The sequence below is a fragment of the Sycon ciliatum genome, chromosome 8, assembly GCF_964019385.1.
Source record: "Sycon ciliatum chromosome 8, ocSycCili1.1, whole genome shotgun sequence".
Taxonomy (NCBI): domain Eukaryota; kingdom Metazoa; phylum Porifera; class Calcarea; order Leucosolenida; family Sycettidae; genus Sycon; species Sycon ciliatum.
Window position 1 is genome coordinate 23311319 of NC_088650.1, and position 15009 is coordinate 23326327.

Consider the following 15009-nt stretch of genomic DNA (forward strand, 5'->3'; position numbering starts at 1 on the left):
ATTTGAAGTATACATACCTGTTAGCCATGGACTTCTTCTGGCTAGATTCATATCACATCCACTCTGGTCCAGCCACCCACACTACTTGTAGTAGCAAGTATTACCTTCACTGGGGGCAGGGGTAACTGCAGTTGGATCCCGGGACGGATACCGTCAATCCTTTTTCTGCACCTTGTCCTCACCCACTTACTGTGGTGTGAGCCCATACGTGGGATTATTTTCAAGTCCACCCAAAGTTTGGGGATTTCAGGGGGTGTCGGCCGTTGGGCGGATCAATAGCCAATTGAGTCATCTTTCCAAGATTCCTTCCGGGTCTCTCTCCCCCTTAGGCCCTCCCGGGGAGACCCACGTGACCAGTTTTGGCAGTGCCTGAGCAAGTGCAAGTGTGTGTGTGTGTGTTTGTATGTGTGTGCGCGTGTACGTGCACACATGTCTGACTCTGTGGTATTCTAGCATTATACAGTATTCTGTGTTTTCTTCTATAAATAAATTACAAAGTTGTAGTGTGCATATGTCTGGCAAGAGAACTACAAATGATTTAATGATAGCTTGCATAGACCTCGGTCCTACCGGTAGGACCCGTGGTCCTACCAGTAGGACGGCATGCAAGCTATCATTAAAAATAGTTTCATGGCTCAGAACTAGAAGTCAAATGGCATAGCCGGCCTTCAACAGTGCAGTAGACAGCCTTTCCCCTAAACACTACGACATCGGTGTTTATTCTATACATAATATCAAGAGTACATAACCAAGAGTACATAGATCTACGTTCATAACCATGTACTCTTGATAATAATATAATATTATTGCAGGCACCTACACGTTTAGCTCTTCTGTTACAGTCTCGAGTCAGCATTTCTTTCCCGATATGTAAGCACACTTGTTCTGGAGGGAGTCATGGCCCTAGCCATCTGGATTCTGGTTCTGTTCTGGACTGGAGCCGCCAAGATCTGAGATGAACATACTAGCACATAAAATATAAAAATATGGACAGATCATACGTCCTTTTTTGGCCTACAATTATAAAATTAATAATAGTTTTTCAATTTTTTTGTTTTGTTTTTGGCGTTTGAACAGTGAAAAAATGCGCCACGTGAATGTGTAGATGAAAATACAAACGAAATTGCAAAGAACGAGCACAGTTGTACAGCAAAGTCAGACACTCCTCAGAGTCAAAGACATGTAATGAGTGCAATCTCTACCTTCACCAATCTTTACGAGCCGTTTCTCTAGCAGGTTTAGTTATATCGTGAAGCCCCAGCAGTACTATGAGCATGAATTTCATAGTTGAGAACCTTGGCGCGGAGGGTGCTCGTTTAGGAAGATGGATTTGCTCGAATGGTGTTTCAGCTCTCCACACACCAGGATGTATGCTGTATACTGGCTCGGGGAGTGTGCCCAATCTAGGCACTGAGCTGTTGGCAGCTTTCCCCAGCCTTCCAGCTGTTTGTCAAATTTCTGTTGCATCTACGTAAGCTAGCACTGTGCGCATGTGTGTGTGTGTGGGTGTGTGCACGTATAATGTGTGTGTGTGTTTGTGTGTGTGTGTGTGTGTGTGTGTGTGTGTGCGTGGCGTTTTTTCTTGATGTGTGTGGTGTACGTGCTCGTATATGTGTGTGCATGTGCGTTTGTGTGTGTATGCGTGTGTGCGGTGCAGATTTGCGTCCTTCTCTTGCGGCGGGCGTAAATGGTGCATGATGTGTGTGTGTGTGTGTGTGTGTGTGTGTCAGCCTTGCAAGCTGTTGAATGGTGTAATCCCAGCACAAGTTGCTATGTCTAACAAGTAACATAGCTATTCGCTATCATCGCTTCCGCGATGGGCGTGTCTGAGGTCTGAGGTGTGTGTGTGTGTGTGTGTGTGTGTGTGTGCATGTGTTTCCGTGTGTGTGCGCACGCACGTGTGTATGTGTGTCACGCACGACATATGTGTGGGTGGGTGTGTATGTGAAGTTGCTGCATGCATGTGTGTGTGTGTGTTTTTGCGCACATGCTCATGTGCATGCATGCTAGTGTGTGTGTGTGGGGGGGGGGGTAAGGCATGATCAAGGCATAGTAGATCACAGTTCTACAAATGCTGAAATTCGAATGTGTATCTGTAATTGGAGGTGCTGTTGTTCGGTAGGTTTGGGGAAATTCTCAGTTGCTGACTAAATCTCGGCTAAGACGAACCACCGTGGAACAGGAGAAAGAGTTTGTCTCATCTGATAATCAAGAGCAGGCCACATGCCTATTTGTGTTGTTTAGCTCTATTTTACTTCACCATTGGCACAGGCTAAGTCTTCCTTCTCACCGGGCATATTGCCACAGTTCTCTCAAAATGACGAAGGCACTGATATGAGAAAAAGGAAGAGGAAAATGAATTGATGAACAATGTATTGAGGAAATGCAAGGCATAATAGCAGATGTCATGATTTGTTCATACTTCAATGTACAGTACCGGTAATATCGTAAAGGCACTATACATGAACACACGCTTGATCTACCCAACAAGCACTCCGGACCTGTTTTGCCGCTCTGCATGACTTTCACAGGTATGGTCGACCAAGCACAGCCACGCTGCAAGCTCTCAAGAAGTCGCTTCTAGAATTCTACAAGCTTAGCAAGGTATGGCCAGGTGCTGACCAGTGCCTAACCCACTTCAAGATATTGCTCCTGTTGTGGACAGTGAAATCCGCTGAGAAATCAAGCGGCCACTGGGCGCTGGCCTTGCACCCGTGAGCACTGCTGGTCCATTTTCACAGTGTGTACGTGCACTACAGTGTGTGTGTATGTGCTAAGGCAGTGAGGGGCTCCAGTTACTGTAATTTCACTAATTTTCGGTGTACTTTTATTTTCGGTACTTTCGGTGCATCTGCTTAATACCTAAAATTTCAACACACCGAACAAACACTAACACACGTAAGCCAATAGGGAACTGCTTCTCTGTACCGAAAATTTCTGTTCACCTAACCTGGCCTTTTGCCCTCATACCGAAAATATTGAGCACCGAAAATTTCTGAAATTAGAGTATTCCGCCGGATTTCAATGTCCACAACCGTACATGTAGTTAGTTGATCAGGATATGCTTATTTTTCCACGACGCTGAACAGCCCCATCACTGTCCAGCATTGTAGGGTTGGGTTCACGTCTGGAATGCCAGCAACCCTAGCCAGTGAGCTACATCTGGAAGTCTTCTTTGCCAAGTGCTTATAGCCTAGGGGGCCATGCATGTGTATTGGGGGGGGGGGGTGAACAATGCATGGCTATTGACTGGAGTGCTAGTATTCTCCACAGTCTTGCAGAGTCGTTTATCTGAGTATGACTTCTACAAGATCTCAGCCACTTTTCAGTTGCTGCTGTTGTTATTTCTAATCTTGGTGTCGTTGGCTATGCTGCAGACCTCATCATCATCGTATGTATCAGTACAGGAGGCCACACAATGTGTAGATCATTCCTTCAATGAGAATAAGACCGTCTCGATATGGACGGAGTGCGAGAGGATAAAGGTAAGGTATCGGGAGCGACCGCTGGCTCATCTCGATTCTCTGGTTGCTGCTATGCCTGTTCTGTATTTTCATTTTTCAGCATCTGTTGCATTGCTATGCAGGGTTTGGATTGAACCCATGTCCTCGTGTAACAGTGATAATATTACCGGTATGTCACAGAAGAATGAAAATAAGCAGGCAGTCTTCGATATGTGGTACATGGTACATTGTGTATGTGAGTATATCTCCTTTGCTGCCTTACCGGTGTGATCCTCATTTCTTGCACACATGCTACATGCTACGTGCACTTCAGAGAGTAGCTTATGAAAGCCGCTTCGTTTGGGAAATCTAGACATGTAAAAGTGGCCGAGCCGCATGAATCACTGCATACTAACTAGTGCATAGATCTATGATATGTATTTTCCAATGTGCCTACTATGTGGACTTGGCGTTCCTGTATTTGCAGCTGTCGCCTGATGCTTATATGAGCTTTCAGCAGGCAGCACGGCCGGATGCGTTTGAGTCTCTGTGCGATACGGTGGCGTCTTCGTCCACAGCCGCCAGCAAGCGGTGCAGCAGGTCGGTTGACCGGACGCTGCAGCACCTTGACCGGTGCCTGGAGTTACGAGCAACAATGCCGGTGAGTTGTAAGTTGTCAAATACTAGTGTTCTCAGTCAGGTGACTCTGCTCACAAGACACACTTAACCAGTACTGTTTGGTCACGTGTGCACTCATCAGCGCAATACAGGGAAATGAGATGGAATGAGATTGTATTATTGTACTTCAAAGTAGTAAGCTGTAAATGGATAATTTTAGTGGTGATTATTTTTTTATTTTGAGTGTGCTTTCACTCGCTGCACGGCAATGGACTCGAAACTCTGATTACTACGCGCATCATTGCCGATTTGGGCCAGAGTGAACGCAAGGTAAACCTGCGCTTCCATTGGACAGTCTTTCGTAATACCCTTTTTGTCATGTGTTCTGTAGGAACTGCAACACTCTGCGGTGTTTGGTGTCGTCGAGGGCGGTTCGTTTGTCGAGCACCGCGTGCGATCGGCGAAGGAGACAGCAAAGCGACCCGTGGCTGGTATGTGACATATGCATGAAGTCCGAAACTGTCGTCACTCGTCAGTCATGCTTTTTCTCTGATTATAACCAGGGAGTAGTAAAATATTTATGTAACGTTATCGTATATTACTACTCTCTGATTTTTTACCTATCTGCATGCTTGTTGAAGTGATGTGTGCACTGCACACTGGTGGAACATAGGCCTATACAGTTAACTTTGCATGTACCGACACTCGGCGGGGCATCAGAAAAGTGTCCTTATTCGCGAAGTGTCGTTGTACCCGAAGTCTCATTATGTATTCAGTTCGATGAGACTTTGCTCTGGGCATGGAAATTTTGTCGTTATTCGCGAATTGTCGTTATATCCACAGTCGTTATTAGCGAAGTTGACTGTACTATCACATGTGTTTATTCTAATGGTTTTATCCACTTAGTCTTTGGCGTACAACGATAGCATGTGCATCTCCGGTAACACCCAGGTGTGCTCTTTGTGTTTGTGGAAATTTGTTGTGACCCTGTTGCCAGGATTTGCATTTGAAGGCCTGGAGGTGAAGCCCGACACACTGGAGAGTGTGATGACAACTGTCCAAGCTGCCGTGGTGAGTGCCATCTGTGCACGTGCCGTGCGTGTTCTGTAGTGGAGTTGAGATGATGCTTTAAAAGACTTGAAGTCTGTCAGTGCGGTTGTTGCCGCAATGGTAACTTTCCTGTCAAGCAGTTGTAGTTTGTGTTGCGTTCTCCATGTTTGCAGGCCGAGCTTCCTGCTGACAAGCCGCGCATATTCCACGGCCCAGCATCACCAGGTGAGGTGTGTGTTCAGGCGTGCGTCGATTTTCCAGACAGGCCACTCTCCCAATATGTTGTAACGTTAATTTTAATAGTTCTGTGAAGCAGGGCATTTTAACAGGGCTTTCACGCTTCTCAAACCAGGCCGATTTTTGCGATGGCGAGTTTTAGCAACCAAACTCTCACCAAGTCAGAAAGCAGTACGGTGCGCGCCGAACTGACGGGTATACTTTCTCAAGTGGTTAGGCTACAGTTTAGTGAGAACACGCCCTGCACTAGCTAATTACCTGCTGTTATCGTACCGCAATGTGGCTTTTTTGAAATAGTATTCTCATTGCGGTCGGGTAGCAACAGGTAGGTATTTATTATATTATGTACTGTACAGTGTGCTGTGGACAGGCAGGGATGCTTCAGGGTTTGGTATCTGAGGCAGAACTAGAGAAGGAGAGATTGCAAAATGCTGTAAGATTTATAGTTTGTGAATAGAGTAAGTACTTGGAAGTACTATCCTTGGGATGCTGACCTGCAAGAAGAAACCATTTCCGAATGGACTGGTTTGTGTTGTGTGTGTCTGTGTCTGTGCATGCGTCTGTGTGTGTGTGTGTGTGTGTGTGTATGCGTGCGCATGTGTGTGTGTGTGTGTGTGTGTGTGTGTGTGTTGCTTGTTTTGCAGAGGACATAGTACGTCTTGTGGAATGTGGCATTGACATTTTCGATTCATCGTATCCTCTCCGAGTAAACTGTTTTGTTAATATACTTTCCAAAGATCGAATGCATGGGGAGTTGTCACTGAGTGTTGGGGTTTTATGGGAAACATATCGCCAACATCAATAAAGTGTGTATCACCAACAGTTTAAAATATGCAGGTTCTGGTCGACACAGCACTTCCTCAGCATGGCAAAGTTCCTAATCTTCGTCTGTTTCATAGAAGTATGTATTGGCTTTTCACCATCATTAGGTTCATCCATGAAAATGTCACTTTGGAGGAAGCTGTGGCTCTATGAAAACCTCCTATCCCGGACAATCAATTCACTTGTACATTGCCTTGTGCCACTTGAACTGGTCATGCGATGCATTGCAGCTGGACAGTGCTGTGGACCAGGAAACGTCACTATATTAGTAGAGAAGTCATGTCTCGATGACTTAAAGTTCTGTAGCGTATCCATATCTGGGGGTCCTGGTTCTTCCTGTCCGAGTTCATTTCGCAGTTGTTACTCGTACAGGTATGTCTATTTCTTGACTAGGACAACTGCTTTTAGATATCCATACCTACTTGCTGAGAATGGCATTGCACTCAACCTGGATCTTGCGTTGGAGAGTTGTGACTCCGATGTTGATGAAGGTTGCATGGCAGCCTGTCCATGCCCTGCAGCACCCAGTGCAGCTGCAGCAGCATCAAACAGTGGTGCAGACAGCAGCTCGGCAGCGACGGCAAGTGACAGCACCTCAGCTGGCGCAGCGGTGCAATCACCGAGCTCCGTAGCAGAGACTTCCGCCACCTCGGACAGCACCGTGGCAGAGTCGCGGCTCGCGGAAGCAACGACTGCAACGCCCCATGCCCCATCATCTGTACCTGGTGAAACTACTGCGACCGGCGAAGAGCGTCCGAACATAGCTGGCGCGGTTGCACACCCCGATTTCTCCAAGCGTCGAACACCAAGTGTGGCTCTGGGACGTGATGTGCATTCGTTTGAGCTGGATCTTACTCTTGATAGGTATGGTTGTGTTGAATACATGTAGTATTGAGTGCAAGTGGAATAACACTTATCTGATCCGCTTTTAATCCAGTTCAGTCGCCAACAGGTGCATGATCAGTTGTAGCAGGTTTGTGGAAAACCCTTCTTGGAACGAGAGAGATAGAGAGGGAGAGGGAGAGAGAGAGAGAGAGACAGACAGAGAGACAGAGAGAGAGAGAGGGGGGGGGGGGGGAGGGAGAGAGACAGAGAGCTTGAAATACACATTGGTACACATCAGGTGTAGTGTAGTATGTTTTCACTTTTCAGTTCTCTGACTCCCTTATCTCTCCAGTGATTTTTGATAAAGATGGACATGGTCGGTATATTTTTCTCCATGCACACACGTATTATTCTACAGCAGTAGGGAGGTTTAGTTCCCACGTAACGGAAACGCGTACGTGGGTGATACACGTAAAGTGGATGAAGGGCATCCACGTTGCAATGTTGTGTTTAGTCACACGGTACAAACAAAAGCATAAAGCGAAAGGCCCAAACCTGGTCAAAGACGAAGCTACCCGGGCCTAAGAAGCTCATCGAACATTTTGATTTCGTGCTTCGGAAACTTCTTCAGCTGAGCACCCTCACAGCTCGCAAAATGCGCTCCATTCTGATTTTCACCCACGTTCTGGCGGAACGTGGGTGAGCCTCCATACACGGTATGTCATGAATCAGAAAACGTCTGTACGTGGGTCACTGAGTATCACGTGGTACACACACGTAAAGTACCCACGGATTACGTGGGACTAAACCTCCCTAGTATGAGTGATTGCTTTGTCAGTACTTGCTAGAGTTGTGTTGTGGACACATTGCCGCCTCTTCTTATTGGCTTGAGTCTATTCCATTCGACAAGGTTCCCCTGTGCTGTAAGATTGCAAACGAAAATCCCCAGTGGAACGAAAATAAATCAACTCAGAGTTTCATGCTTACAAGTACATAATTAGACTTTGTGTTGTACTGTTCCTTCATCTGTATAGGTATCTGGATGATTTTGGCAAGCTGTCAGTGAACTGTCAGTGCCCAGCGTGCAGTCAAGGCTGTACACGTGCATACGCGTATCACCTTTTGAAAAATGGAGAACTGCTGGCAGATATCCACCTGATGCAGTGAGTTTTATGTTTGTTTGTTTCTTGTTATTGTTGTTGTTGTTATTGTTGTTGTTGTTGTGCGTGCGTGCGTGCGTGTCTGCTTTTAAATAGGGATGTCAACTGGTACAGTCGTCCCTCTCTAATCCGGCACTTTATAATCCAGCACCCTCGATAAACCAGCACAATTTTCAGTAGCCAAAATGTCCTCTTCATGCACATTGCAGCAGTAAATCAGATTTGTTAATCCAGCACCCTCCCTAATCCAGCAGATTTTCGTGGCACAAATGGTGCCGGATTATAGAGGGACCACTGTAGTAGGGTAGCAGTTTGCTCCTGAGGACCCGATCGATCGGGTAGTGGGAGTACGGTGTTTTTGCAACGGTGCATGCAAAAAGCACGGCTATGTGCTTACTGTACACTTTCTATGTAGCGCTAGTGCACACTCACAGTGCGAACTGCATATATGTCTAAAATATCCAATAGGGTACCCGTGCTACCTGGACAGAAATACCCGAACTCGTTACCCAACCAAACCCCTACACGTCGCAGCCCTACTTTTAAACCTCTCATCACAGTGAAATGCTTCTCAAACAACTCATCTTCAATACCGTATTATCTCTGATATAAGCACAGCCTCCAATAATAGCACGTCTCCAATAATAGAACACCTTGGGGCGGCATTCAAAAAATAAAGTGCTCATCTCCATTATAAGCACACTGTGTAAATTCATTGTCTGTACCGGCGAAAAAACCCTGAAATGTGTGTGTCTGACATGAATTTGGCATGGCAACATGCCTCTGAAATGAGGTTGAAATAATAATGGAACAGTCTCCAATAAGGGGCCGTCCTTAAATATCGAACTTTTTTCACCAAACGAATTATTTTAGTTTATACTCAACCCCTCCCTCCCTCCCCCTCAGAACGAAAAAATGTTGACATACATGCATATACAACGGCCATGTACATGAATCAATGTTTTCTGAAACGAAATTGGTCAACCCCCACCCACCCCATAACGAAATTATTTCGTTTTGTGAAAAAAGTTCGATATTTATGGACGACCCCTAAAGGAATGTCTCCATTAATAGCACGGGGCGGAGGTACATTGAAAAAATAAAGGACCGTGCTTATATTAGAGATAATAGGATATGCCTTTTCTTCTCCTGTCCTGTGTGTGTATGTGTACAGGCATAACCTGTACAGCTACATCACCTTTTTCCAGGCGCTGCGAAACTCAGCACAGATCACCGATGCTGGCAAGCGTGCCAACGCGTGGCATCGGCTGAAACAGTGTACCAGAAACTCGACAGCAGCAGCATAGCCGGTTCTGATGAGCAGCAATCGTGGTTGATACCCCATCGTCGTATGTGGTGGCAGAGACTTCTTGCGCTGTCAAGTCTGCCGTGTGCGGGTGTGTAAGTCAGAGTTGTGTTCGTAGCAGCTTTGAGCAGCGGTTGGACAGAATCCAATTTGCTTTGGTCAGCATAGCTACAATCCGAAGCTAGTGGATTAGTCTGGATCAGCAAGTGATTGTAACTTTGCATTGAAGGCAACCCGACCAGCGCCTGGGAAGTGGCAACGAAACACGATGCCACCCTGATCTCTCAGTTCCATCAGGATGAAGTACTTGATAGTATAGCTGTTCTTCTAGGTTCGAACAGCTTTGGGATTCATTGCTTGACCAGCTGGTGTAAGCAGCCGTGCTAAAATATAGCATAGCTCGGACAGCTCTTACCTATCACTCATCTATACGGACCTCTACTTTATGATTATTTGGATGTTTTAGCTATTTGAAAGTACTATTCCCTTACCTACCCTGCACTGTGGCTTATCGTAGCTCCGTGGCACTACCCGCATATCTGCAAACACATGCCAGAGACGAGCGCCACACAGCCAGCCAGCTTCATACACACACTGCTTTTGAAATTTAGTTTCTCACTAATCATTCTATTTTACTTGAGTGAAGTTCAGCAGAGGAAAAGAAACTGCAACTAGAGATAAAGCTGAGTATCAAGGCAAACAGACCATGGATGACCAGTCACATGTTCATGTGCATGAGTCGACGGATGTGGATGGATATATCTATATAGTGTATCTAAAGGCCATGCTGAAAATGGAAACGAAAACATGAAGTACGAGACCAGCCCGCATTCACAGGTCTAGGAAGTGAATCGTATCGCAGTGGTTCACTGCGTTGTTGAGCGGGATGAAACGCACGAGACTTAGCAGCAGAGGCTGGTGGTCCCCGAGCTCACAGCTCGTGGTATGGCATACAGAGGTGGAAAGTAAAGGCTTACTGGTAAGATAGAGGCCAGCGCTTATAATAATCAGCACAGCATCAGAACAAGACCAGCTTGATACAGGGGAAACGGAGAGCAAAGTGGAGTAAACAGCGGTGTACAAGCAGCCACAGCAGCAGTAGCGACTTGAGCCCCTTCGGGTGAAGAAGAGGAGCATTCGCTCCCAGCGAGGACAGTAATAATATTCCAGCAAATAGCACGGTGCAGACTACTTTGCATCAGCAAAGATTCAGCATCAAATGACAGTGACTAGGCAGTGCCTAGGATTAAAAATAAAGAAAGATAGGAGGACGGGGTAAAACATAGCAACACCTGCCTACAGTCGAGTGAGACATGGTCTGCAGCAGACCATCACAACACGGTCATCTACAGCACAGGCCATTGCTACCATCCTGGTCTGAGAGGTGTGATAGCTCTACGATATAGTCTTAAAATACACGTGTGCAGTCCACATGTGGTCAATGTACAGATTTGTGTCAGCGTCTCAAGTTAGTTGATGATCAGGAACTTATTCAACCTTTTCATGCATATTCAGTGGTACCAAATCAACCTGCAATGAAGCACACCAGCAGAAGAGAAAGTGGACTTTTACTCTACATGCGAGAATAACGCAGGGACTGCCGAATCCCCTCATTTATTGGACACTGCAAACTCACCGTTAGTCTGAAAACAGTCCTGACAAGAACCGACAGCTTTGATTTCGACGGAACGCACAAGGATTCTTGTGCTGCATGTATGTGCATGTATATTGTGGTGAGGCTGAGTACAATCATGTACATGTACACTCATACTTTGTTTATCCGGGCGGTCCGGGACCGGCCACTGCCCGTAACTCCGAACATGCATTTCGATCGGGAAAGGCCATAGACATGGGATACGACGTCACTATTTCCACGAAAGTGACAAAAGAGTAGTAATATTTCGGATTATTTCCACTGAAACTCTCCCAAAGGGTGCCTGCTCCGTAGACCGAAGTGCCCGTAACTTTGGGGTCCGGATAACCGAGGTATGAGTGTGTACGCACCGCAATCTTACAATAGAGAGGCTCCGCACTACGTAAAATTTTTTTGGCGTTTTGGCGTTTTTTTTTTTTTTTGGCGGGGTAACCGATTGTTTTTACAAAACTAAAAGTTTTAGTATTTTTCAGCCCCCACCCACCTTTACTGCAGGTAAAACGAATTCCAATAAAATATTTATGTCAATTTTCGACACCCAGAAGTAACTGGGCATTCTCCATCAGCATTCAATAATTATTTTCAAAACGAAACTCCATCAAACCCACCCACCCACAAACGAAAACATTTCGTTTTGAAAATATTATTGGTAACCTTGGACGGCCCCTTACACCAACAGCCTCTTGTACGGGCAAGAACAAAGTGATACAGCTTGTGTTGAAGAAAAAAAGAGAACACTACGTTAGTGGGCGGGAAAAATCCGTGAATTCTCGAGTTTGCACTCTACTTGCGGAAAGTTGTCTACGTAAAGGACGTAGATAGGGCTCTGATAACGTAGGTGCTCCGTAAGTGGATTGGGGTACAAATTTATGACTCTCTCTCCCCAGGTCGACCCGGTCGTACACTGCCGCGTTCCGAGTTGCGAAGGGCAGCTACGTGATTTGAAAACTCCGTATGGCGGAACACAGATCCGCATGCAGTGAACGTACGACTTTCCATAGATTGACTATGTTTACTTGTTTAGTAACGTAATTACGTTATTCGGAACCTCCCTAATATGAGGAAGTTTGCCCATGGGCCATTGTCCATTTGTCCGATTTGGGAGAAAACGACTACAGCACTAGGATTAGAACTAATTTTAATATTTTTTTAAAGCTTTTAATTTATGCTGAGCACCAGTGATGAGATGTGAGGCCAACAAAGTCATGTTCTTATGGTGAAGTCAAGAACTCCCAAGTGCAATGTTGTACAGTTCAGGCACAGCGCACAAACTACTTACATCGGCGAGTTTCCGGCCAAGGTGGCCAAACGTGACGCCCCCGCAGAAGAAAATAGCCGGAAGCCAAGAACGAACAAAGAGGAAATCGGGATGAGTGTACCTGCACACGAGAAGAGAAAGCAGCATGCACACGCACACACATGAACAGTGTTCAAACACCATGTTGAACATTACATCATACAGTACATTTTTGTACGCCCATAAAGAAACAACCCCGGAAAGAATCAGTGAGCGTGATTTCAGCAATGTGTGAGGAAATGTTGGTAGTTCTATGGCCGGTTGCGAACAACCAAAATTGAACTGGGCAATCCACCCAGGATGTGAGTAGGGGTCCGCCAATGGCCAACGTCATCCTGAGCCAGAATCCACAAGGATTCCGCCTGCCACAGAGTGAACCTGCACTTAAAGGGTGAGTTTCCCTGCCGAGCTAACCCTTTGATGACGTCACACGGACGCACGCACCATGTACACGCCCGTCGCTAGAGACGCATGCAAGTCTGCAAATGCACTGGATGTGCACCCACAGATTCTCTTATAGCAAGGATAGCGGATCTGAATCTGAATGAAACAGATCAAGACTAGCGCCAGATAATTGTCTAATCCACACAACTGGCGAAGCCATATGAATCCCCCCCCCCCCCCCCAATGCACACACGTGCACCTGTCCTGCGCACCCCCCCCCCCCCCCCCCTTCCCACACACACACACGCATGTGCCGGTATTTTCTTACCAGTACTGAGATACCACTACTCACGTGTAGAAGTCGGAGAAGACAAAGATCTGGGCTACAAACGTTGCCAGCGCAGCAACGCTGATGCCAAGTCCAAAGCCATAGGCGGTACGGTCAAACAGAAACCACATACCCAGTGACATGGCAGCCAACGACAAAGCAAGGTGCTGATCATCAGAATACGGTATGCTCTGAGCGTGATGACAGGTCAAGGATGATAACGACAAAAAGGCAACAGGCAACACACAAGGGCATAGTACAGTCTCTCGGTACACACTTCGGCATTGTTGGGGCACAGTGTAGCGTGTACTGTAAATATACAAAGCTTGTTGGGGCTTCGGGTGCAACGATGCGGTGCCATCGTCCCGAAAAAGACACGACTTCCTGGTGTGAATAAGCATGGAATGAATGCGCATTGAGAGAGAGAGAAAGAGAGAGGAGAGAGAGAGAGAGAGAGAGAGAGAGAGAGAGAGAGAGAGAGAGAGAGAGAGAGAGAGAGAGAGAGAGAGAGAAAGTATCAACACCGCTCCTTGCATGTTCTAAAGCGGTGGAGTGCGGTTGCATCCAGTGAAACTTGACCCATTGAATGAGTACTTAGTAATCACCAAATCTTCTACAATTCCGGCAAACAAAACATTGAATTGTGCAGTGGAACATGGTGCTGTTTGTCAAGAAATCAGATTTCATTCAGCAATACAGACTACATAATTATACTTCTAAATTGTAGTAATTTTATCGTTTCATGAAAATTAAAAATCGATTTCATGTACCATGCCAAAGCTCATATTATTTTGCACGTTTGCTTTTCACATCCAGCTGCCTATTTTGTCAAAAACTACAGGAGAGGATACGACACTTGCTTGGTTGATGCCCAGGAAAACGACCAAACAGCGCATGACACTGGTCCAGTCAGTCAGAATAGCACTATCGCCATGTCCTACACAGTCATCCACGCACGGATAGACCAAGCCAATGAAGACAGCCGCAGCTCCACAGCACGGTGCGACCCACCAAGTGAACATCGACAGAGTTGTCACTCGATGTTGAATCTGCAATGGGTTTAGCACCATCGAGCACAGAATGCCAACTGAAAAGAGGACACCGACGCGGAAGGCCAGCCTAAAGGCCTCCATCAGGGGAGTACGGGACATCTTGCCAGCAGAGGCTTCTTCTCATGGAAACGTCAAGCATTACTTCGTCGTGGTTGTCGCAAACAAAGCAACTGCTTCTGCGACACGACGTTCAACAATGATGAAGAAGAGCAAAGATTCACTCTGAACATTCATTTCGACATGAGCTCGATCAGGCCATCACCCCAACCAGCTGAGATTTTGAATGTGTGACAGATATGGGATGTGGGCCACGCGTTTCTTGTACGCACGCGTCTTTGTACTCGTATATGGCACCATCTCAAAATGAAAGAATGATAGAGAGATGCATGCTGTTCGTTCATTCAGTTGGTTGACAATCTATCATGTTGTCAGATTCGAGTGTTTTCGAACATATAAATGTTACGTTTGTGGAGCTGCACACCAGCTAAACGCCAAATGTGCGACTGTGGAGTGTGGTGTCACCCCATTTCTCTTCCTCTCCAGAAGGCAGAACACTGGCAGGCCGCGCCTGTGCTTGTCACGTTGTGCTGCTCGCTTGTACTTGTAAGTAAAGTTAGTTGTAGATCTACCTTCAGGTTTAGTCTGGTAGCAGTTGTGCAGCAGCAGTGCCAGTAGTCCTAGAACAAGAGTTGAGTCAGACTGTATAACCGTGATGAGCCTGAGGACCAATGCAGCAATGGAGTCTTGCGCAGTTCTCTTGACTTTGAGAAATGACCTAACTCAACCCAAACACCAGAACACACAGACACATGGTCTCTCTTCTGAAAAAGTCA

At 46.3% G+C, this 15009-nt stretch overlaps 2 protein-coding genes across 3 annotated transcripts; one reads left to right on the forward strand and one right to left on the reverse strand.

The window, feature by feature from the left end:
• The first annotated feature begins 1084 nt into the window (after positions 1–1084).
• Positions 1085–9951, forward strand: LOC135822391 (queuine tRNA-ribosyltransferase accessory subunit 2-like). The gene is made up of 11 exons (XM_065335146.1): positions 1085–1471; positions 2532–2604; positions 3378–3485; positions 3931–4104; positions 4453–4552; positions 5059–5132; positions 5285–5336; positions 5993–6041; positions 6579–7034; positions 8030–8158; positions 9330–9951. Exons 1-11 carry the CDS (start codon positions 1269–1271, stop codon positions 9460–9462), a joined length of 1551 nt encoding a protein of 516 aa, XP_065191218.1. The 5' UTR covers positions 1085–1268; the 3' UTR covers positions 9463–9951.
• Positions 9952–10055: 104 nt separating this feature from the next.
• On the reverse strand, positions 10056–14451 carry LOC135822397 (insulin-induced gene 1 protein-like). 2 transcript variants are annotated; one of them, XR_010554476.1, is made up of 5 exons: positions 13976–14451; positions 13149–13315; positions 12395–12494; positions 10890–10991; positions 10056–10789 (listed from the first exon to the last, which is right to left on the reverse strand). XR_010554476.1 is itself a non-coding variant. In XM_065335154.1 (4 exons), the coding sequence occupies exons 1-4, from the start codon at positions 14273–14275 to the stop codon at positions 10950–10952; spliced, it is 609 nt and encodes a 202-aa protein (XP_065191226.1). In that variant the 5' UTR covers positions 14276–14451; the 3' UTR covers positions 10056–10949. The 2 variants fall into 2 exon arrangements, 1 of the variants encoding a protein (XP_065191226.1); XM_065335154.1 differs by having other exon boundaries at positions 10056–10991.
• Positions 14452–15009: the final 558 nt, after the last annotated feature.